The 25,585-nt window shown below is 39.2% G+C and overlaps 1 protein-coding gene across 3 annotated transcripts in view; it reads right to left on the bottom strand.

Annotated features, from left to right (window-relative positions):
* Window positions 1-473: 473 nt before the first annotated feature.
* Window positions 474-25,585, bottom strand: part of stard8 (StAR-related lipid transfer (START) domain containing 8) — a 197,728-nt gene continuing 172,616 nt past the window's right edge. For all 3 annotated transcript variants that reach the window (XM_048544637.2, XM_048544638.2, XM_048544639.2), the window contains 7 exons: window positions 23,446-23,644; window positions 21,433-21,643; window positions 16,555-16,669; window positions 15,649-15,870; window positions 11,140-11,357; window positions 5,347-5,523; window positions 474-4,697 (listed from right to left, as the gene is read on the bottom strand). In XM_048544637.2, coding sequence (XP_048400594.2) covers window positions 4,583-4,697; window positions 5,347-5,523; window positions 11,140-11,357; window positions 15,649-15,870; window positions 16,555-16,669; window positions 21,433-21,643; window positions 23,446-23,644 — 1,257 coding nt within the window. In that variant the 3' untranslated portion in view covers window positions 474-4,582. The remainder of the gene's footprint in view (window positions 4,698-5,346; window positions 5,524-11,139; window positions 11,358-15,648; window positions 15,871-16,554; window positions 16,670-21,432; window positions 21,644-23,445; window positions 23,645-25,585) is intronic.

The following is a 25,585-nucleotide window of genomic DNA, read 5'->3' as shown; positions in this document are numbered from 1 at the left end:
GATTTGAACCTAGGTCCCCAGAACATTATCAGGGTTTCTGGATTAACAGTCCAGCAATAATACCACTCGGCCATCACCTCCCTCTAATTGCACCAAGTCAAAATCATCCCCACTGAAGGAGATCGAAAATTACAATTAAAATCCCATAAAAAATAGGTTAGAATAGTTGACTGTGAAGTCACTCTGTTTTAATGTATTGAACAATGCAGAGCAAAGGAACCTGCACTCCTCACTAATTTTACTTGCTTTTGACAGCAGCTAGGATTACTGTTGTCCCCACAGCACCACACAATTCAGATTTCTTACTTTCACGCAGACCAGGTTAAGAATTTTTCCAACCACGTTATTGCAATGTCAGGAAGCTTAGTTAAAATAAGTAGGCAAAACATTTCAGACATTGTAATTTGAAGTGATATTTATTGAAATGATATGTACATTTGACAAATTGTCAAAAATATAAATTTTAATACACAGCATAATTTTTGTTTTAAAAAGTTCATACAAATGCTTCACATTGGATAGATTTTATAGAAATACAATATATACAGTTGGCAACAAAAACTCGTAACAAGTTAAATACCTGAGATCAAAAATATTCAATATTAAATAGAATCTGTGCCATTATGTATCTCTCAAGGTCTTCCAATCCATGAATACTCAATCACACACATTCCCTCCGCATTACTATAAATCACTGGGCACAGGTAACATCTATTAACACACAAGAACCTGTGTTGCACATATGCATTCTTCATGTCTCTCTTCTCTCAACATAAGAACACAATGCCTTGATATAAACAAAGATACAACTAAATAAATTGAGGGTTGCTCTCCACATTTTTCCAACCAATGATCATGATGAATGGAAAATTATATAAAACATACTTCTGATTTCCAAAATACTCTCCTGATGGATTAGGCTGTTTGCCTGAAGCACAACCCTGTAATAATCACCCCAATAATGTTGGTTAAACAGCATTCTCCCTGACATCCCCATACATAATGCCTTTTGGGTTTTTTCTTCACCATACAAAGAAAAATTGGTATCTTCAGAGGTCAGAGAAAGGAGCTTTGAATACAAGAAACCAGGAATTCGAAAAATGTTCATTCTGCCACCCTATGTGAAGCTTCTGCAAACCTTTAATATTTTGTTATGGCCTATCCAGCCTAGTCATTCCATCTCCTGATGAAAAGGCCTGTATAAATATTAAACAAACACAGGGAATGCTGGAGAAACTCAGCAAGTTTGGCTGCATCTGTGGAGAGAGAAACAGTTAACGTTTCAAGTCTGGTATGATTTTGGTACGCTGCCAGACCCACAGAGTTTCTCCAGCATTCTGTTTGTTTCAGATTTCCAGCATCTGCAGTATTTATACATTGATTCCCAAAAGGGAATCAGTCAGAACTCCAGAATATTTAACCATTTATACGTCATATATCTTTGCTGCATTTCTTGGTTTGACATATCAATGATTCTATCAGTTTGCAAGTCATTTTTACAGTACTTAATATTTGATTAGAAGATGAAGGTACATACTTTGAGTCTCAATGCAGACCTTATTATGAGGCTCACCAGTGAAATTTCTATGCTACATTTCTATTCATGAAGATAAATAGTTTTTGCAGTTGGTTGCTGTAACACATCTGGGTTGCAGATCATTTATACTCACATCACTGCTTGTTGTTTTATTTATTTCCTTTCCCACACCCTTCCTGTTCCAGCGTCCTATGACAAGCATATTCCATCTTTTAAAGTCAAGAGCAACACCTCCCTTCCAACCCAAAATAATTTATCCCTGCCATACTCAAAAGAACAGCTTTGTTGATCTTGCGGTGCATTGTCATTTTCTGGCTCATAAATTGTCTCAATCTTGTGATACAGCTAAGAATTGCTATAAAAGGCTCATCATTCAGATTTTCAGTCACAACACAACTCAAGCAATTGTCATATCTCTTTTACCCTAGGACTTGAAGTCAACTATTATCAAGTCCTGTTAAAAAAAAACGCCTGCAAAAAACCTTTAGATAGTGATCAAAATCTTATAACTGGCACCAACTTTATTCTTGTGATTAAGTAAAAATTTCGCAATAAGTGGTACGTGGAAGAAATGTAAAGATAAAATGTGAAATGTCGTAATTGAAAAGTGAAGATTTCTGAAGAAGTTTAATTTTGCTTTCTTCTTTAACAATTAAAACATGAAACTGTTTCACCAATAGTTCAGTAACATTCAAGCAAGAGACCACACTAACTCTAGAATAAAACAATTTCTTCTATTCTCTAAAAAGTTGACATTGTAATGTCCACTAAATTGGATCCACTGATTGAAGACATGACTGTTCAGCTTACGAAGCATCATCTGCTCACCATGGTATCATTCACAAATTTCTAATGCTCCTTCAACAAGGCTCCTCAAGGTCAATGCAGACGCATGAATCATAGACACCAAAGCTAAAAGGATTTAAAAGGTTTGCAATGCAACAGAAAAAAAAGTGTCTGAATAGAATGTAACAATTAGTAGTCAATGTTAAAATGTTGGCATTCCAGCCAAACTATCATTCCACTTTGCCATAAATTGGACATTTCTTCGGTTTCAGTCAGGCTCATTGGTGTTGCCAAGGTGAAGTGAGTGTGCTGGACCACAGAGAAAGGCAAATACTAACAACAGAGCTATAGAGCAGCACAATCCATACATCAACATCATGATAATACAAATGTCAGATTACTTCCAATACTGCACAGTGACCAGCAGCAATTAGTCTGAAATCAAAGCACCGGGTAATGACAATGCAATGCATGTATCTACCTTGACTAGAAATAGCATCAAACTGATGCAAAAGAAAATAGTGACAAACATTCTTAGACACACCAGACAATATAAATTAAACACATTGACTTATTTGTAGTTGAAAGGATTGTTTGTCTTAAACTGCATTTTAAAAATCATGGTTTTTACATCTATTTTAAATCAAATTGTATTTTTAGTAAGTGGAAATGGAGGATTATTATCAGAATAGCCCGGATTAAAAATAACCAGTAATGTTCATATGCTATCATATCCACTGGGTTAGACATCCAACCAACTAGGATGTATCAAGCTCTTCCCTTGCATGGTGCTAAAAGTCCTCAAACAAAATTAATACAAAAGCTACCATTTACAAGGATTATATCATGGAAAATAATAAATTGGAATGGAGGGTGTTAAACCTAGTAGTATGGGATGCTAGAAATTTCATCTCTTTATAGATCTAGAGTGGAATGGCCTATCCAGACTAGTTAAAACAAAATAAAATTTGATAATTAAAATAAATTCAAAGCAGAGAAATAAATATTGAGGGAAATCACACATAAGTTCCATCAATGCCCTCTTATGAAAGGCTTCCAGTGCATCATTTGACATTGTTACTCTATCGTGGCAAAAGAATGGAGCACATCTAGAGTTGCCAATTCTGGTCGGAATATTCCTGGAGGTTGCATCATGATTGATCTAGTTAAAACTTATTCCTGTACTCCCTTGCAACATCTTCCCACGAACAACTGGAAAGGGAACAAACTGGATTTATCTGGATTGTCAATGAGACAGTCTTCCTCCTACTTCCAGCTCCAATCTTTTATATAACTAAGACAAGAAGTAGTCTATGTAAATGCTAGGTATTTACACAGTACAGGTTCACAGTGCACTGCGTCTTGTTAACTATCTTATTTGTGCAGCAACTCAATGTAGTGCACTACAGAAATATGCAAGGTCAAGTGTGAGCATGAGATTATAAAAATAACCTCAAATGGTATAAATGTTTATTCTTGACACAGCAAGAACCTACAGGCAAGACAGTCAGCAGCAACCCACACAAGTTCCCAAAAACACCATTCTACTTCAGCTCAGCAACCAATTCGCACACCCTCCCATCAACATCCCCAGCACTTCCCCATACACAGTAAACACTTCTCTGAAAGTTAACAATCATACACCTCTCATTTCCTTATTCCATTGTTTAAGGGTCTCCACTCCAAATTGCAAGACATTTCCTTGCATTTATCTTTTCTGCTAACTGAATGTGTTGGTTGAGAATATCATTGTGAACAGATTTACAGACATTGAACCAGTCCAAAACAGTAAACTTTCAAAACTTTGAACACAAATCGAAATGAGACCTTCCTTTACCCCAGATGTAGGGGTGCAAGAATGCCGCAGCAGTTAATGGATTACAACCATACAAATAGGCAAAAGATTAAAACCAAGACACTAGACAGAGGAACAATGTCTTTTTTAATGCATCTCACCGACTCATTTCTACGTTGATGCTAAAAATCTATCAATATAAATGATCAAATAACAATTACTTACTTTGAGTAATGTCAGGAATGATACCTTTGCACAAAGTATGGTAGTGGCCAGGAAGTAAATATTTGGATATTATAAAGGGATAACAGAAAAACTCATATTGTAAATAAACACTGAGCAGGCTGAAGATTTCTCGTGATGCATCTCATCTGGTTAGGGTAGATAGAAGATTGACCATTTAATGCCAGTTGTGAAGAGAGAATATTCATTAAATACATCTTTCTTTTGCTTGCAGTGTCAACTCATTTCATATGTAGACCCCGTGAATTTTGTGCCAGAAAAGAATCCCGTATTCTAGCAACTTCTACCGCACAGAGGTACCCAGATACCTTGTTGTACCATTCTGGAGTCCGACCCCTTACAGGAAAGAAAAGGAAATGAACGTAACAAAAGTCAACGTGGAAAAACTATTCAGTCCATCAGTCACCTAACTCTCCTATTATAATATTCAGCTTGATTTCAAACATCTCCAGTAGCTATCACTGCTACTCCAAGCAAATTATTCTAAACATTTTGTGTAAAGGACTACTTACTTGAAATGAAAGTGTACCCTATTAACATTCCCATACCCTGAAAAGGTCCCTATCAGCCTCCTCTTTGTAGAAAACAGTGTACTTTATACAATACACAGATCAAAATAGAAGCTTTCTTCAGTAGCTGACTGGAGCAGAATTTTCATGAGAACTGTCTGATGCCCCATATGCAGCACTGCCACCCAAGGTGAAAATTTGTCTTAATGGGAAACTGGTATTGCATTATTTAATTCAAGGTTAGACTTGAGGTTTTCAGTTGATCAAAATAGCTGTTATAGACAGAGCATTTTTCACTCTGTTTAGTAGCCCACATGAGAATTCTTGAAACTTAACCAACTAAGGCGCTTGGGTCTGTATAAAGGGTAACCCCAGTGACTAAGAATGAGAGCCACCAGGACAGCTCTCTCTCGACTGATGCTCACAATCCTGCACAGTTTAATCTCAGAATGGAGGAAACAATGTGAAACACATACCTCAGGTCCGTCCTGGAGATGTACGTGAGTCTAGACCGGCCTGAGCCGCAAGCCTCAACCAGGTACTGTGAGTTCAGGACTACTGCTCTCACACCGCCTTCTAGGTGCACTGCATCATGCTCAACAGAAACTGCTACCAGAACGCATGCTTCCTTCAGTAAGTCAGTCCGCCATGCCCTACATCCGAGATAAAAAAAAACATACATTGTGACAGTGGATTGGACACTGTGCTATTAACCCTAAAAATTCATCACAAAGTAAATACACAAAAGTAAACTGTAGTCATTGGCTGTAGAGACACCATATAAAGCAAGTTTGGTGCTTATTGAGAATGTGCCAACATGATGCAATGACTGGTAGAAATCACTCAATAAGAAAGAATGAGACACATTACACCTGAGTGGTGTGGGCTCAGTCAGAGAAACATCAAAGGTAGGAGCAGCAGGAGACCATTCAGCTCCACCATTCATCATGATAACGGCTGATTGTCCAACTCAATTGTCTAGTCCTGCTTTCTTCCAATAACTTTTAATCGTATTTGCCAATGCCAGTTGGAGTAATAGTTAACAAAATACACACTCTATAATCTGTTATTACAGTTAATCAATTCCTAGATGATTAGAATGTTTCTGAATATACAAGTATACTCAGGTTAGTCGCTCGGCAATAAGTTTTTAGTGAATCAAACAAAATGGGAAGTATCCTGCTATGTAAAGCCTTTAATTTGTAACTTAATCTTGGTGGTACCAGTAGATATCCATGGGTGGTATCAGTAATAAGAGAGAGAGATACAAAGAGCAGATTTTTCACATTTCTCCACTGAACATACTGAATTGTCTGAACAGCCAGCCAGACAGAACTGCATTTTCATAGCAAGAAGTCTGCCTAATATTCCAACCAGAAATTTCAGTGTTAAGAACATTAGAATAGATTTTTACTTTTAAATATGTTATGTCCAGCAATCAAAATATACTTGCAAAGAAACGGAAAAATCTGTAAAATGGGCTTTTAAAAAAACTGTATCAAATGTGCCTTTGTTGAGAAACACAGAAGCTAGGAGCAAGAGCAGGCCATTCAACGCCTCATACCTGCTCCTACATTCAATATGATCATTGTTGATCCTCTACCTCAGTGCCATATTCCCACTTTCTCCCTTTACTTATCGATATCTCTAAAATCTAACAAAAACCTTTCTTGAATATATTCAGCGGCTTGGCCTCCACAGCTTTCCGTGGTAAAGAATTCCACAAGTTAACTATCCTTTAAATGAAGGATCTTTTCCTCATCTCAGTCCGAGAGAATCTGCCTCGTATCCTGAGACAGTGCGCCCTGGTTCTAGATTCCCCAACCATGGAAGCAAGGAAAACTTCATCCTCCCTACATCTTGTCTGTCCAGTTCCATTAGAATCTTGCACTTTTCAATCAGATCCCTTCTCATCTAAACTCTAGTGAATATTGGCCCATTCAAACCAAACTATCCTCATAGGACAGCTCTGCCAACTCCAGTGTCAGTCTCATGAACCTCCACTGTACTCCCTCTATGGCATGTATATTTTGTTCTTGGGTAAGGAGACCAAAATTGCACACAATACCCCAGGCATGGTCTCACCAAGTCCTTGTATAACTGCAGTTCACATCCTTACTTCTGAACTCAAATCCTCTTGCAATGAAAGCCAATATATCATCTGCCTTTCTAGTTCCTTGCTGTACCTGCCCATCTACTTTTATTGACTAGTGTAAAAGGACAGCCAGACCCCTTTTGTGTGCCCACACTTGCCAAAATATCACCATTTCAATAACACTCTTCATTTGTAGATCTAGCCACAATGTAATGCATCTGCCATGTGTTTACCAAATCACTGAACATGTCTGAATCATCTTGAAGCCTCCACACATCCTCCTCATGACACTCAATCCACCCAGGTTTTGCATCATCAGCAAACATGGAATTGTTACATTTGGTTCCCTCATCCACATAAGTTATATTTATTGTGAATAGCTGAGGGCCCTCTACTGATCCTTGAGATACCCCATTAGTCACTGCCAGCCACATGGAAAAGATTCATTTATTCCCGCACATTGTTTGGCAACAATTTCTCAATCCATGAAAAATATATTACTCCCAGAATGAGAGGAAGAAGAGGTTACTTAGCGAAGATACTCAAACTCTGATTCTCAGTAATTGCATAAATGAAGCTGAAGGATCAAAAACTGTGGGGAATCAAAACCTGGGCTGAAGCTTGAAGCTGAGGTGAAAGAGAAAGAGTGAGACAAAGACCCAACCCATTTTGGGGAACAGCTAACAACAAGAGCCCGAGGCTGAAGACTACCTTTGGAGAGTAAGGAACAGGATCAGATATTGAAGGATATCCGCAAACAATACTTTCAGAAACAGGGCTGAATTACTAAGCATTAGTTTTAAATTAAACAACTAAAGTTAAAAAACTAGTGGTCAACAGGTGAATGCCAAGATCCAACAAAAGTCAGAACTCAGGCAGAGGCTACCAATTTAGACTTACTATACATGGCATTGACACACAATTTCTACACTCAGACATTTTTAAAATATGCTCCTGGTAGCAGAATTACATAATCAAAGCATAGGAGGAGACCATTCAGACTTGTGTTATCCAATCATACCTATTCAACTGCACTTTACCCAAAGCCCTGCAAATGTTTCCAATTCAAGATGCCTGTCTGAAATTTACTGTTGAATCTGCTTCCACCACCCATCCAGATCATAAAGTGATCAGATGGATGGGATCATTGGCTTAGCCAAAATGACACCAGAAGCTAGAATCTTAAGGTCCCTGGACCTTATTACAGGGGGAATTAGAAAAATTCCCCATCTCTGTCCTAAAACGGAAACAGACTTATTTCTTAAATATAAAAACAGTATCTTCTAGTTCTAGAGTCACCCACATCTTTTCCACATTCACCTTGTTTGAATGCTCAGGACCTTACAGGCTTCAATCAAGTACCTCCTCGCTCTACACTCGAGCGGAAGTGAGCCCTTCAGTCCAATCCTTCCGCATAAGACAAGCAATTCATGAAGTTAGTCTAGTAAACCTCCGCTGAACCACCTTCAAAACATTTAGATTCTTCCTAAAAAATGGGGATCAAAGCTGCACACCAGATTCAAGATGCGGTTTCACCAACATTGTGTAGAACTGAAATAAAACTTCACTTAAAAGTTAAATTTCTCTTATTAAAAATTGACATTCCATTCATAACTTTCTGTATCTACATATCAACCTTTTGTGATATGTACTGGCAATATCTACGCCTCTCTGTACCTTGGATTTCTGTAGTTGTTCTCCATTTAATTACTACCTTTTTAAAATTTTCCTGTTTAACAAAGTTAACATCTTCCCCACATTCTACTCCATCTGCCAGACTTCTGTCCATTCACACAATCTATTCATATCTATCTGCGTCTTCATGTACTTATTACAACACACTTAACGGCACTGGGGAGCATGCTACTTGAAAAGGTGGCATGCAGTAGTAGCTGCTGGAGATGAATATTTGCAGTAGCATAAAAGAACAGATGGTTTCAAATATCAGAAATAAAATTCCTAATTCTGCTGAGTTAGCAAAAACTAACAAAGGCCTACCAACCCATTTTAATGTTCCCCATTCATATTTTTATGGACTTCCAGAAGGCATTTAACAAAGTCCCACATAAGAAACTGTTAACTAAGGTAAAAGCCCATGAAATCGTGGGAAGATTACTAACATGCCTAGGAAATTGGTTGATGGCAGATGACAGAATGTAGAGATATTGCGTTAAGTACTCAAATTGGCAGGATGTGACCAGTGGGTGTCCCACAAAGGATCTGTGTGATTTCCGCATGGAATACTTTCCAGATGACATAAAGTTAAACATAGTGGGTGATGTCCAAAGTGGCTTTGAGTTTAGGTGCACTGATTTTTAAAATGTTATGAACAGGTGCAGAAAATAATCAAGAATGTTAATGGAATTCTGGCCCTTATGTCTAGAGGACTGGAGTATAAAGATGCAGAAATTATACAGCAATTATACAAAACTCTGCTTTGACCTCATCTGAAGTAGTGAGCAGATCAGGGCACCACAACTTCGGAAGGATATACTGGCCTTGGAGGGAGTGCAATGTAGGTTTACTAGAATGGTATCTGGACTTCAGGAGACAAATCATGCACAGTGATTGTACAAATTAGGCTAATTTTCAGGAACATGGAAGGCTAAGGGGTGATCAAAATCTTAAAGATTTAAACATGAAAAGTCAGGATAAATAAAGATAAATTATTTCCATTAGTTGAGGTTTCAAGATCTAGCAGTTACAATCTGTGAATCAGGGCCAGACTGCTCAGGATACCTATAGTTTTGAAGCAGGCCATTCAACCCTTACTGACTCTCCAAAATGCATCTCACCTAGACTAACTCCAAACCCTATCCCTGTAATCCAGCACTGGCCATGGTTAATCCATACAGCCTGCACATCCCTGGGCACCATGAGCAATTTAGCATGGTAATCCACCCAACCTGTATATCTTTGGAAAGTGGGAGGAAACCCACAGAAATGGGGAGGATGTGAAAACTCCACACAGACAGTTATCCAAGGGTGAAATTGAACCTAGGTCCCTGGCGCTGTGAGGCAGCAGGGCTAACCACTGGCCCACCATGCTGCTCAAGAGAGATGTTAGGAAGCACCTCTACACACAGAGGGTGATAGGTGTTTGGAACGTTATTTTACAAATGGCAGTGGATGCTGGATCAGTTGTTAAGCTTGAATCGGAGATAGATAAATTGTTGATAAGCATGGGCCACCGATCAGCCATGATCACTTTAAACGGCATAACAGGCTCAAGGGGCTGAATGGTCTACTCCTGCTCTTACATTATGTTCCTAACAATCCTCTCTAATATTGGCATTTCAAAATGAGACTGCCTCAAGATTACAATAACATTGTACAGACTTGCTGTATATTCCGCTGAGTTTGCAATGCTAATGGATATTGTGACTGAAGAGTTTAAAATGCCAAAAGAACCTAAGATCCACCACAATGTAGTGAAAAACAAACAGAACTGCTGATAATTTGAATCCTAAGCAAAACCTGAAGCAGTTTAAACTTGCATATATTTAATGAGGAAATGCTTTCTGACACTAAAGTAAAAGGCACACACAAGGTAACTTTATTCAAGATCATTAACAAAAATAAATGTGTTTTTGATTGATTATTTAAACACCAAGTCTGCCATTCATATACATTTTTTTGGCAGCCTCTGCATCTTTAGGAAGACATTATAAATATGCTCACAAAGATTTTCTCAAGTCACTTGATCCAGAAGAATCATAAATGTACTCAATGAGAAAATACTGAGCAGAGGAAATCATTCACATAGCATGCTTGGCCTTGGGCCCAAATCTAATTATTCTCATTCAAAAAAAATCTGTACCCAAAGACGTACAAATTTCTCTCTGGCCATTGAACCCACTGCAAACTATTCATAACCACAAAATGACTTATGAACATAAAACATGTTTCAACAATTTACTCTAACTAATTCCTATCATATTGATCCTACACATATGCTGAGAAATAAACATCAAGCAGCTTAACTGCTTTAACTATTACGACAATGTAACAATTACATTTTATTTGATTATTTTATACATAATATTCAGGAGATTGCAACAATTACAAGGTTGCTCAACATTCCAATTAAGAGTATTTGTGAATTACAATGCTACACTTTAGACATGGACAAATTTTCATGAAGGACTACTGCTGACCCAGTACCTAGTCTCACCTCAGAACAACAAAGTCTCGCCTGGGATGTGGTGCCATGCTGTCCAGAACATAATGGCAGATCTCCATATTTTTATCCAATTGCTCCACAACATTTACGACCAGGACATCATCATCCCAAAGGTGGCGTTCTCTTAGCAGACGGTTTAATACAGAATTAGGAGTTGCTTCTATCTCGGTTGCCACTTTCCATAAACGAAGGGGATGTCCATCACCAACCTACCAATGCAGGGTAGATCAGAAAAAAAAAGGAGTTAGTATATTACAATGTGAGAATGTCATTCCCTTGCTCTGTTAGGCAGGGAGCCAAAAACAACAGCATCCCAAAGGTAATTGGAACTGCAGATGCTGGAGAATTCCAAGGTAATAAAATGTGAGGCTGGATGAACACAGCAGGCCCAGCAGCATCTCAGGAGCACAAAAGCTGACGTTTCGGGCCTAGACCCTTCATCCTAAAGGTATTTTTTTTTAAAAATCAGGGAATTCCAAGAAATATCCTCATGAAAACTAGCAACCAAATTTGTTATAAGGAGCTGTAGAGCTGGATGAACACAGCAAGGCCAAGCAGCATCAGAGGAGCAGGAAAGCTGATGCTTCAGGCCTAGACCCTTCTTAGAAAAAAACAAATTTGTTTGATCATTCCTATTTCGAAACTACTCCCTAGCCCAATTCCAACATTCCCACTCTACCAATACTTAGATCACTTCTCCATGATATTACCTCATACAATAAGGAAAACTCTGCTCTATCACCCAACCACATCTAATTAAAGAAACCACAGGATTGTGCAATATTGGAGGAAAAGGTGCATAAAGTTGCCAAAGAAAATGGTAAGTTTGGGGATTTTGATGATTGTTGAATTCTGTGAAGGAAGATCTTTAAAAAGAATTAAAGAATAAATAAAATGAAAATGAATGAAAACAAACTGAAAAAGCTTCCACGGGGATGTGAAACAGCTTAGCAAAAACAAACATGAGTCCATTACAAGCAGAGTTAAGAGAATTTATAATGGGAAATAAGAAAATGGAGAAACAAAACAAACACTTGGTTTCTGTCTTCACAAAAGGAACTTACAAAAAAACTCCCAGAAATAATGGAGAATCTGACAACTAGTGTAAATTATAAACTGCAACTTATTCATATTGGTTAAAACAATTAATAAGACCTGATTATCTACAGCAATGTTGAAAGAGGTGCTTATAGACATAGTAGATGAATTAGAGATCATCCTTCAAAATTCTAGAGACTCTGGAATGATCTCTGCAGATTGGAAAGTCATAATTGCTATTTGATCCTATCCATGCTACTATTTAAGTGGAAGGGTCAGTGTCATCATGAAACTATGAAAAAAGATTATATTTTACAAACTTCAAGTTTTTCTTGAGGATATAACAGAATAGATAAGAGGCAGTTGACGGAGGTGGTGTATTTTTTCAGAAGTCTTTCATAAAGTTCCACACAAAAGGATGGTAAATAAATATACAAATATTTGAGATAAGGGAGAATATAGTGGCATGGATTGCAAACTGGTTAATGGACAAAATACAGAAGTAAATGGGTTCACTGCCAGGTTGGCAGGCTGTGATTATTGAGTTAGCACAGGATCAGTGCTTTGCACCCACCCCTCACCCTGCTATTCATGATCTAGATCAAATGACCAATGATCAAAATTAAATGTAATGTTTCCAAATATGCAGATGATATAATGGGGAGGTAATAAGTTTTATATATTAGTCACCCAAAGTTAACATGCAGGTGCAGCAAGCAGTAGGAATTCACATGGTATGTTGCCCCTTATTATACAGCTAATTGAACATTGGACCAGAGATGCCTGACTGTAATTTCATAAAGTCTCAGTGAGACCATGGAGTTCCTACTATCTCTGGAGAAGTAGTGTACAGTTTTGGTGTCATCATATAGGGAAAGATGATTCTGATATAGAAGTAGTGCAGCAAATGTTCACCACACTATTCCTGGAATGAAGAGAATGTCCTTGGAGAAAAGATTAAATAGCCTGGCTGATATTCTATGAAGTTTAGAAGAATCTCATTCAGACATAGAAAATTCTCACAGGGATCAACAGGGTAAGGCAGTAAGAATGCTTCCTCTACCCGAGGGGTCTACCACCAGGGGACACAGTCTCAGGATAAAGGCAAGCCATTTTGAACTGAAACAAGGGAAGCTTCTTCACTCAGAGGATGGTAAATCTTTTGAATTCTCCATCCCAGCCAGTTTTAGAGGCTCAGTCATTGAATATGTTCAATGCTGAAACTGATGGGTTTTTTTAATTGTTGAAATCTAAGTAGTATGGAGATAGTGCAAGAGAATTGTTTTGAAGCAGATGAGGAACAATGGTGAGTTCAAAAGTGCTGCATGACCTACTCCTGCGCTTATGTACTTATGACTTATATAATGCTTCAGTAAAAAGCAGCTCCAGATGTAAGACATTAATCACATAGCTTTGCAAATTGTTAAATTTGTTGCACTGTCTGAAGGCAGGCATGAACAGCTACAAGCAACTGTGTTACCAATAATCCTCCTCACCAACTATTTCAGTCACAGATTTGATGATTCAGTGGAACACTTTAACTTGTGATACCAAATGGGATAGTTCTGCTCGGCTAAACTAACCAACCTCATTCTTAATCGTAGAACAGAAAAAGTCTGGTCCCTTACGTATTCACTATCTACAGACAATTTTACTTTCCAACAGCCCATGATTTTATCTAGAGGATTACACATCCTTAAAAAAAATCAATCAGTGGCTGAGATCACAATGTCTAGCCAGATAGATTAGCAAGAAAAAGCTGGAAGTTGTTTAAACACACTTTTATAGAACAGAATTATTTCAGAATTATTATTATAAATAACCAGCAAATACCACACACATTTATCTCTTAGGCAGACTGAAGTTTTTAACCGATTTCCTCTTTTCTGTTAGTTTCTATATAAATCATTTGACCCAAAGCTCTGCTGTTGGTTGAGACAGTTGCACAGTCATCAAAATTTTCCCAAAAAATCCAGCAATTGCAAATACTTGTGACCAGTGATTAAAGAAATTGCACAATATTTAGCTGTTAGAAAAGCTAATGAATTGTCACATCAGCCTCTTGAGCTATAAAGGAAAAACTGAATCAGCCTGGGTGACTACTGAAGCGCATGGTTGAGTGGATGTGTGGTTGAGTGGAAAACAGATTGACTATAAAACTGATCCACCCCTAAAGTGAATAGCCTACAGACTTTTGTCTTGCTGAAGGGATGGGAGTGTTGCCCTGCAAGGTCAATGTTTACCACCAATTCCTCACTGTCGTTAAAAAGGTATCAGCACTCAATCTGAACACCGCAGGAAGCTGAGAAAAGGTACTCTGGTTTGAATCTGGCTCTTCAGGACAGAAGCAGGAAAATGGAGGTTAAAATGGATTGAAGTTTTAAAAAACTGGCTGACATATTTAAGCGGTTGGTGTCATCTTTCGGTAGAAGCATGGGTTTCAAATTAGAACTCTAGGCAGCTCAGTGGAATTGGCAATCCCAGCAGGAAAGGGTTACCCACACATATCTCAGCCAGTACAAGGCAGCATTGATAAACTTGAACACATTTGCAGTCAAGGTTGGTGTGTGGCATAGGGAGACTAGAGGGCACAATATACACAATCCGAACATTTAGTCCTAACATTTATGAAGATCATTTCATAAAATACAGATCACATTAACACTAACATACAATTTTTAATTCTATGGAAAGCAAGAAACAATTTTATGGTATAACATTCACTATCATTTTAAGGAAATAAATCTAAAGTACTATCATAACAGTAAAGTCACCATTGACCTATCAAAACACAGGACTCCTCTCTCATTAGAAAGAGACCACTGATGGTAATTTAATCGGAGGGTCAACTGGTCTCAGGCAATGGGACAGGTTGAGAAGGACAGTCCTTCATGGAAACCTCAGGAATTGAACTCACTCTGTCAACATTACTCTGCATGACAAAAGTGGGTGGCATGGCGGTTCAGTGGTTAGCACTGCTGCCACACAGCGCCAGAGACCCAGTTTCAAATCCACCCTTGGGTGACTGTGTGCAGTTTGCACATTCTCTCAGTGTCTGCACAGGTTTCCTCATTCAGGCCAGGTGGATAGGCCATGGGAAATTGCCCATGGTGTCCAGGGATGTGTAGATTAGGTGGGCCTGGATGGGATGCTCTGACCCTCTGTGTGGACTTGCTGGGCCGAAAGTGCCTGTTTCCACACTGTCAGGATTCTATGATCTATGAAGCCAACTGGCCCCTATAAATGGCAAGCACAAAATTAGGTTATACATTCATGTGAAGATATAATTCAAGTGTAAATGAAAGTCCATTTTTTTTTTGTATTTTGTCCACTCCAGTCCAGATAGAGCAACCATTTGGTGAGTAAAATTTGGCCTAAACCTAGCCCTGAAAGCACATTCAATGTACTGTAAGATGTCTATTCATTTCAAGAGTCTAAATTTGAGAAGTTTCATTAAAATACCTTCTTGTAAGAAAGTTCGGTGTTCACAGGTCCTTGGATGTTGGTCCAGCCTTTGAATTTTTCCCCAGCGTCCCTTAATAAGTCCTGGATAATGTCTTCCATGCAGATCATATAGTCCTTATCCCTGCCTTCATGATGTCCCCTGAATCCTTCCATGGGCAGAGGATGTGCATCAACTGCAATATAAGAGTTTCGGGACTGCACCATTATATCATGTGGGATCTGTCAAAAACAAAATCAATAAAATTTTCAAGGGTCAAATTAATGCTCCACTAAATACTTTGTCTAGATTTGTGATAATCCTTTGTATAAATGCTGCAAGTACTTTATCTTAAAAAGTGTGCCTAATATTTAACGATATAATGACAAAATTTGTTGAGATTAGACATTGAGCCTTTCTCACAGTCATAAAGACATACATATTCCTTCAATTTTTACAAAAGCAATGAAAACACTTAAGACAAAAAATTCTCTAAGCCATTTTAAGTTACACATAGCAAGAAAGCTTGCAGAACAACAGATAACCACGTTAGGATACCCACTTTAATTCAACCTGTCCGAAAAGGCAGATCTGGGCCTCCCAATATTTCTTGGTTTCTTTACCTCTCACCAAACATTATTAAAGACTCACTGTTTACACTGATTGTTTCCCTTCAATAGGTTACTCCTTAGGATGGAGGAACTATTTGAGGAAGAAGAAAAGCAGGAGCAGGAGACTCGGAACAAGGACAAGCAACTGGTTCCCCTGTTAAAGTGTAGCCAAGGGGAACCACTCAGAAAAGGACATACCCACACTACACAAATACAACAAATTTTACACATTTCGGTTCTAATCGTTTCTTCATCATTCTCTTTCACTCCCAAGTGTTGTCAAAAGATTCAAAGTATGAGCCCCTTTGTTTGTACCTGGAATAGTTTCTTGCACTCTGCAATCATGTGACCCAATCCCTCAGTTGCTGCCAGATTTTCATTGAGGTCCCTCTGATCAGGTTTGCTCAGTACACCTCTTTTTCGAATCACCCTACAAACAAGGTCAAGAAAAAGAAATCTTAAGATGACCCATTAACGTTACATAACAGATAGGCGCATAAACTTCACTATTTTTGTCTCGATCTGCTGTGTCACAGTCCCACAGAAAGCAGCTAAACAGATGTAACATTGAGCTACGAGGCGAATCTTCATGTTTTATAGTAACCAAATTCACTTCGGCAATGGAGATGAAGGTTGACTCGCTGATCGAGACTTTAGTTCTGCAGTGACACAGATCTCTTTTTTGTCTGTTAATGTTTCTAAATGCTGCGATGTTAGTCATTATTTCCAAGATCAGCAAAGGCAACAAATTGAAAAAGGAAATCCTTAAGGGCGGCACGATGGCTCAGTGGTTAGCACTGCTGCCTCTCAGCACCAGTGACTGGGGTTTGACTGTGTGTGCTTTTTGCACATTCTCCCCATGTCTGTGTGGGTTTCCTCCCACAGTCCAAAGGTGGATTGGCCATGCTAAATTGCCCAATATCCTGGCAATGTGCAAGTTATGTGGGTTAGCCATGGGAAATGCAGGCTTACAGGCTTAGGAAGGTGGGTCTGAGTGGTTTGTTCTTTGGAGAGTCACTGTGGACTTGATGGGTTGAATGGCCTGCTTCCACACTATGGGGATTCTATGATCCTATGAAGGGTGGTGATCTCTGGATTATTATTGGAACTTCATGCCAATTGACAGAGGGCACATAAGATTCGAGAAATGACTATGTAGCTTGAAGACTGGTGTGGGAGAATTGGGTTCCATTCGGGTGGCACAGGTTTCTGTACAGTGTCATACTCATACAATACAGAAATAGACCAACTACATTTCCAAAATTAGTCCTACTTCCCTGAGTTAAGCTAATATCCCTCTAAACCTTTCCTATTTATGTATCTGCCCATATATTGTGTACACTGCAACTATACTTGCATCTACCACTTCCTCTGGCCATTCGTTCCACATACAAACTACCCTGTGTGAAAACATTGCCCCTCAGGTCCCTTTTAAATCATTTGCTTTAAATCTCACCTTAAAAATATAGCCCTCATATGAACTTCCCAACCTTAGGGAAAAAAGCCTTTGGTATTCACCTTATCTATGCCCCTCACGGCTTCATAAACCTCTACAAGGTCGCGTCTAAGCCTCTTATGTTCCAGTGGAAATGTCTCAGCCTATTCAGCCTCTCTTTATAACTCAAACCCTCCATTCCCAGCAACATCCTGGTTAATCTTTCATGAACCCTCTCAAATTTAATATCATCCTTGGTTAATGACTTTAAAAAACTGCAGATGCTGGAATCCGAGGTGGGCAAACAGGAGGCTGGAAGAACACAGCAAGCCAGGCAGCATCTGGACGAAAGCAGCAGTCAATGTTTCAGGTATTATCCTTCGCCAAGCTGCCTGGCTTGCTGTTTTCTTCCAGCCTCCTGTTTGTCTACCTAATATCTTTCCTGTAGCAGGGCACCAGATTTGCACACAGTACTCCAAGAGGTGGCCTCACCAACATCTTGTACAACCTCAACATGACATCCCAACTTCTATGCTCAAGGTCTGAGCAATGAAGGTAAGCATGCTAAATGCCTTCTTAACCATCCTGTTCACCTGTGATGCAACTTTCAAAGAACTATGTACCTAAAACCCTAGGTCTCTGTTTGACAACACTACTAAAGGCTTGACCATTAACTGTATAATTCCTTGTTCACTTTACCAAAATGCAATACCTCGCATTTATCCAAAGTAACTCCATGTGCCACTCCTCAAACTATTATAGGGGGCTATATCATTGGTCTGCATCTGAAGCTTGCTGGACTGGTTTTCTAGAAAATCATACAACTAGGTAAGTATGAGAGGGATTTAAACTAAACAATGTGGACAAAGGATCAAGTCTGGCTAGATGTGACAAATTAAAATTGCAGTAGGAGATCAAACTAGTAATGTCGGAAATAAAAGGTCAGGGAATGGCATGAATAGACGGAAAACGAACCTATGACTATTTCAATGGTTGAGGCTTGATGTTACAAAGACAGCAAGAAGACAAAACCAAAGTCTCCATATTTCAACATGCATTGCATTCATAACTATGTAAACAAATTTATAGCACCAACTGAACTAGATTATGATGACCTGGAGATAAATGTGGAGGCAGGGTTGTACGTTGACATGGATTCGATCATGAATATTGAGGGATGTAAGACAATCAGGAATAAAAGAATCTGAGTAAATGTGGAAGGGAGGTACAATGCAATAATTAGAGGTGACCTTGATTCAGGAGATAGAGATGTAGAATTAGTTTCATTGGAGCAGTAGGGGAATTAAGTTACTAGTGGAGTGGTCTACAGGCCACCGAACTATAACCACAATGTTGAATAAAGCATACAAGAATAAATAATGGGTGCTTGTGATTGATGTGAACTAATGGCCAATTATTAAGGATGATGGCACTCTGCCTGCGAACAAATGTGATTGGTTGTCAAGTAGCTGAATAGCTTGGGCTATGAACAAGACAGAGAAGCCAGTCAGACCAGATGAGAAACCAAGAGGTGTGGAGCAGCCAGAAAGCACTCTGCAGTAGAGAGATAATGGGAACTGCAGATGCTGGAGAATCCAAGATAACAAAGTGTGAAGCTGGATGAACACAGCAGGCCAAGCAGCATCTCAGGAGCACAAAAGCTGACATTTCGGGCCTGGACCCTTCATCAGAGAGGTTCTCTCTGATGAAGGGTTTAGGCCCGAGACGTCAGCTTTTGTGCTCCTGAGATGCTGCTTGGCCTGTTGTGTTCATCCAGCTTCACACTTTATTATCAACCACTCTGCTGTAATACACTTTAAACCAGAAGAAAGCAAGCTTATCTTTCCTTCAGCCAATGTTGAAAGGTGTGACTTTGAATCGGGCAAGTCAGAGACCTTTCATAAATAAATCAGCATCCTGTGCCACTTGCTGAGCCAAAGACTTCTCCTCACCCTTTCTTTTCCAGAGTGCTTCCACTAGTCTGCAACAGCCACAGAACAGATCTTGTGAACAAAGACTATGGAACAGTTTTTCTAGCCTTCCCTCTAACCGTTTTTTTGTCCCCCACCGTTTTTATTTGTCTGTGTGCATAGGGGGTGTATTTATAAAAGAATTAAGATTTTTATTTGTTAAGGTTTTTAGTTTAGTTTGACCATTTACAGTAGCTAGAATCTAATTAGCAGTCCTAAATAGCATTTCTTGCTCCGTACTTCTTATCAACCTAGGTCAGAAAGTAAAGTAGTTTGGGAATTTTGCATATTTCTTTTAAAAAAATTTAACTTTACTGATGACTCTGGGAATAGCCAGACTTATTTTGCAGTGCACACCCTCAATGAATCGTGACATGGAAAATTCCAGAAGTAGGGGGTATTGTTTAAAAATTAGGCATTACTCTTTTAAGACCCATATTTTTCACTAAGAGGGTTACTCAACTGTTGAACTCTGCATTAGAAAGCAGCAGTAGCATGGGTCATTGAATATTTTTAAACTGATAGTTCATAGCCATTGGGACTGAGTGGTCTAATCCTGCTCTTAATTCACATGTTCGCATATGAAAGGCATGGGAGACAATTTAGTTCTCATGCTCATTTGCAATGGCCCACTGATATGCCTTTGGATTTACAGTCTAGCTTTTTACCATCTATTTCCTCTCTTCCTTAGTTCTCTGTCTTCTCCACATCTTTCACTTTCTTTTGCATTATTGGAGTTAATTCATGGAGGATAATTTGAATACAGCTCAGATGAGGAAAATGAAATAGAACAGGGTGGTAAATTGATGTCCTTTAGTTTTATTTCTGGGGTACCAATGGTCAAAAGGCAAACAAGCAGATAGTTATAATGTGAATATTGTTTCTCTAGTAATTGTTCAGCCTCCAACTGGTAAGAGACTTTTCTTGGTCACTAACACCTTCTCGCTCGATTCAAAGTCAAATGACAGAGCACAGCTACAAGACCTAAACTCAATCTAGCTCCACAATCCAAAGGATCGCCAAATTACTAAGGCATCATCCTCCAAGTGACATGTTAAAACAACCTCCTCTCTATTTGTTCAAGTTGGCACCAAACATCCCATGTCATATTTAAACAAAAGCAAAGGTGTTCAGTGTCTAAAAGCAACAACCCTCCCTCAAGCAACAAACAGATTTGACTATGATAATAAAATGTGAGGCTGGATGAATACAGCAGGCCCAGCAGCATCTCAGGAGCACAAAAGCTGACGTTTTGGGCCTAGACCCTTCATCAGATCAGATTTGACTGCTCATTCATTTCATTTCTATCTGTGGCACAAAGCTAATTTACAACAGCAGGCTCATTGTCAACACCAACCAGAAATCATGTATTCCAGTGGTAATCATTTGTGGATCAGGTTTTTGGAAATATGGCCTTTTGTCAAATCACTATTATTTTCAAAGCTTACATTTCGTAATTTTATTCACAGTCAACCTAGCATTACAACATGGCTCTTCATAATATTGAAGCCTGACCATAAACAATTGACAAAATAACAATCCCAAAAATCCCCTTCCCACTCACTTTTAATACCAGTTTTTGCCACTAGAAATGAAGGTAGAAATGTCAGTCCAAACATGATGCTAACTATTTCTCATGGCTCTGATCCTGCTACTTGCCCAGAATATTGGAGCCATCAGTGAAGCAGAAAAGACTTCATCAGCCCTCAACCAAACACATAGAGATCACTGGAATGCTCACTCCCAAAGAAATTTAATAATGAAATGACTGGGAATTGCAAAGCTCACCTTGGTGAGGAAGCTTCTTTTTTTGGCACATTTAGATGGAACAGTGATGGAGCAAGACAGACAGCCAGATTTCCAGCAGTCATTTGGTTCTCTTGCACTGACGCAATGTCACTCAAGAAGTACAATAGCGACTGAAGTACCTCACGGTTCTCATCTGGCAACAGCACAATTGCAGCCTGAAGGGCTTGGAGGCGTTGGTCCCTTGGAACATCTGAGACACACAAATGAGGAATCACACAAGGAACACTATATTGTTGCTAATTTAACATTTGAAAAATTCTAACTGAAACTCCTACCACAGTCTTAAGTACTATCGAAAGGACTAACTTCATGTAAAGAGTGAGGGCATAACTTTTTTTAAAACTTTATTCGAGGATGAAGACATCACCGGCAAGGCAGGAATTTATTATCCACCCATAATTGCATACAAAGTGCAAACAAATAGCTTACCAGACCGTTTCAGGGGGCAGTTGTGAGTCAACTACATTACTTTGAATGTATAATTACATCTAGGCCAGAATGAATAGATAGACCTAGGAGGACACCAGTGAACCAGATAAGTTTTTGCAACAATCCAATAGTTTGGTGGTCAACTGATACTAGTTGTTTCTTTTTCAAATTTCAGGTTTATTTCCTTTACTGAATTTAAATTCCCCAGTTGTCTTGATTGGATTTGAATGCATGTCCCAGAGCCAATGGTCCACTTATCCGGACTAGCAATCCAAAACTGCACTGTAGCAACTTCCCAAGGTTCCTTTGACACCATCTCCCAAACCTAAGATCTCTACCCTTTAGGCAAAAAGCCATAGACATAAAAGAACACCATGACCTCCAAGTTTCTCTATCAGTTACACTCTAACCCAATTTGGAAGTACTTCACTGCTCCTTCATTATCAATGGTGCAAAACCTTGGAACTTCTAACCAAACAAATATTGCTAAGTGACTACCTTCACTGCACAAACCAGTAATTTTCCCCATCGTCTTCAAAACCAGTAAGAATTCACCAATAAATAGTTGTCCTGTCCCCGCATCACATAAATGAATTTTTAAAATTCTCAAAAAATCTATGCACCAGATGCCATCACAATAATTGTAAACATTAAACTTGAGGGTATGTTTAGTTCTTGAGATTCAGAGCACCTCAAAAAAGTCCTGTCTACAGTGGTGGGGTAACAGGTTGATGATTTAAACTGGTAAACAGACTCATCATTAGAAGTGATGGTCCCACCATCATAAAAACAGCTCAACTTCAGGGATCTGGATAGCAAAACAAGTTAAGTACTGGAATTACAAAAAATTGCATCTATGTAACACCTTTCATCACAGCCAGGTGTCTCAAATGACTTTAATTATTGAATATTGCCCAAGAAATCAGGAGATAACTTCCTGATCTTCTTCAAAATACCGCATCGGGATCTTTTACATTCTTCTGAGAGGACAAAATAGCACTTTGGTTTAATGTCTGTTCCTAATGATGCAATCTGTAAAAATGTACTGAAGGAGTGCTGCAACAGTGAAGAGTCATATTTGAGTTTTGTGCTCAAGTTCACGAGTGGGACTCGAACTTTGCGACCACTGAGTCACAACTGATACACAATAACTCTGTGTTATGATAGCCAGCTGAACTGGCAGAATGGTATTCTCTTGGCCATGTGATCTACACGAATGGAGTATCTCATTGTACTGAATCATCGCAGCACAGTTTCTAATGGGCATGGTCCAACTGAAAAATTTGGCAGTACATGAACAATTTCTTTCATAAAGTAGCAGGTACAAAACAGAAATCTCACTTTGGCACAAAAGGTGCATTCTGGTTTCAATGTAAAGGAAGCTTGCTCTGCAGATTCCTGAGCTGTTGTCAGCATGAATATACTTACATTGACTCTTGGTAATCTAAATGGGAAAGGATTTTACTCCTCAGCATCATAATAAAACTCATTTACTGAGAATAAAACATTATAATACATAAGAAGGAATGTGGAAAGATGCATTTTTTTTCCTATTTCACTCACATTGATAGATCTGCAGAAATGTTTCTGTCAGTTTGTTGGTGAAGATGGGCTCTGGGAGGTCCCGGAAATATTGCTTTAACATGTCTGCTACGTCAAATGTTGACTGACCATGGTAATTAACATTGTCAGGGCTGTTTTCATTCATTTGCCTCAGAGCCTGGATTCGAGATTTTACCCCTGACTTCCTGAAGATGCCAACCTGTTGAGAAGACAAATAAAAATGTTTCATTCCCATACATACATTTCAAACCATTCTTGAGTAAGACATTTTCTAACTATACAACAAAGGCCAACATTCATTTCAAAAGAGGTATCCGATATCCAGTCATTACAACAGAAAGGACATGCTGCAAGACTGCAGAGAACCATCCATGTGAAATAAATTAGACAGTAGTATATCAGAATAAAATGTCTGGACCTGTCACAGAGAAGAAAAGGACACAATCTAAATGAAAAGATAGGGATTTGGGCACTTACATCATCAGTGGCTGAACCAGTCTAGCAGACAGCTGCAGGTTCATCTGAAAGCCCAGCATAAAGGTGCAAATAGCACGAGGGTGAAATGACTTAAAAATACATACCAAGGTAATTAGATTACTGTATCTTAGCCACTTCTTTACTGGTTTAGTGTTAGCTGTTCCTTTTTAAATTGTAATGGGAACAAACTAGACAAATGAGATCTGATAACCCACAGCTGAAAGCAGGTACCTGAATAAATACAATGTACTTATGACCAGCCTCACGGTGTCATGCCACTTCTGTGATTCTGTAGCTGCCTACGAGCAGTGAAACTACTAAACTCAATACCCTGCTCCATCTAATGGCAGGTAATTGGCAAAAAAGGCAAATGATTTCCGGCTGTTTCTCTTCAAAGTAATTTCTCCCAGTTCCTCCTCTGGTCTTTGTGAGTCACTCATTTGGACTCCAATTAAGATGTACACGTCCAAAGCTCAGTCTGGGTCATTCACAGCACAGCCACTTGGAGATATATAAGTTTCGCCAAATGACGGACTTAAGAGGGCAACCTTAGGGGTTTATAAAATCATGAGGCATGAGTAGGGTGAATGGGTAAGGATATTTTCCCTAGGGTGGGGTTGCGGGGGAGGGGGAGGTGAGGGAGTCCAAGACCAGAGGGCATAGGTTTAAAATGACAGGGGAGAACAAAGAACAAAGAAAATTACAGCACAGGAACAGGCCCTTTGGCCCGCCAAGCCTGCGCTGATCCAGATCCTCTACCTAAACCTGTCATCTATTTTCTAAGGATCTGTATCCCTCTGCTCTCTGCCCATTCATGTATCTGTCCAGATACATCTTAAATGATGCTATCGTGCCCACCTCTACCACCTCTACTGGCAATATGTTCCAGGCACCCACCACCCTCTGCGTAAAGAACTTTCTCGCTTATTTCCCTTCAACTTTTCCCCTCTCACCTTGAAATCATGACCCCTAGTAATAGAGTCCCCCACCCTGGGAAAAAGCTTCTTGCTATCCACCCTGTCTATACCTTTCATGATTTTGTAGACCCCAATCAGATCCCCCCTCAACCTCCGTCTTTCTAATGAAAATAATCCTAATCTACGCAACCTCTCTTCATAGCTAGCACCCTCCATACCAGGCAACATTCTGGTGAACCTCCTCTGCACCCTCTCCAAAGCATCCACATCCTTTTGGTAATGTGGCAACCAGAATTGTACGCAGTACTCTAAATGTGGCCGAACAAAAGTCCTATACAATTGTAAAATGACCTGCCAACTCTTGTACTCAATACCCCGTCTGATGAATGAAAGCATGCCATATGCCTTCTTGACCACTCTATCCACCTGCCTTGCCACCTTCAGGGTACAATGGACCTGAACACCCAGCTCTCTCTGTGCATCAGTTTTCCCCAGGACTTTTCCATTTCCCGTATAGTTCACTCTTGAATTGGATCTTCCAAAATGCATCACCTCACATTTGTCTGGATTGAACTCAATCTGCCATTTCTCTGCCCAACTCTCTAATCTATCTATATATCTATATTCTGCTGCATTCTCCAACAGTCCCCTTCACTATCTGCTACTCCACCAATCTTAGCATCATCTGCAAACTTGCTAATCAGACCATCTATACCTTCCTCCAGATCATTTATGTATATCACAAA

This window comes from Stegostoma tigrinum, chromosome 15 (genome assembly GCF_030684315.1).
Source record: "Stegostoma tigrinum isolate sSteTig4 chromosome 15, sSteTig4.hap1, whole genome shotgun sequence".
Taxonomy (NCBI): Eukaryota; Metazoa; Chordata; class Chondrichthyes; order Orectolobiformes; family Stegostomatidae; genus Stegostoma; species Stegostoma tigrinum.
This window is presented reverse-complemented; position numbering and strand designations above follow the sequence as displayed.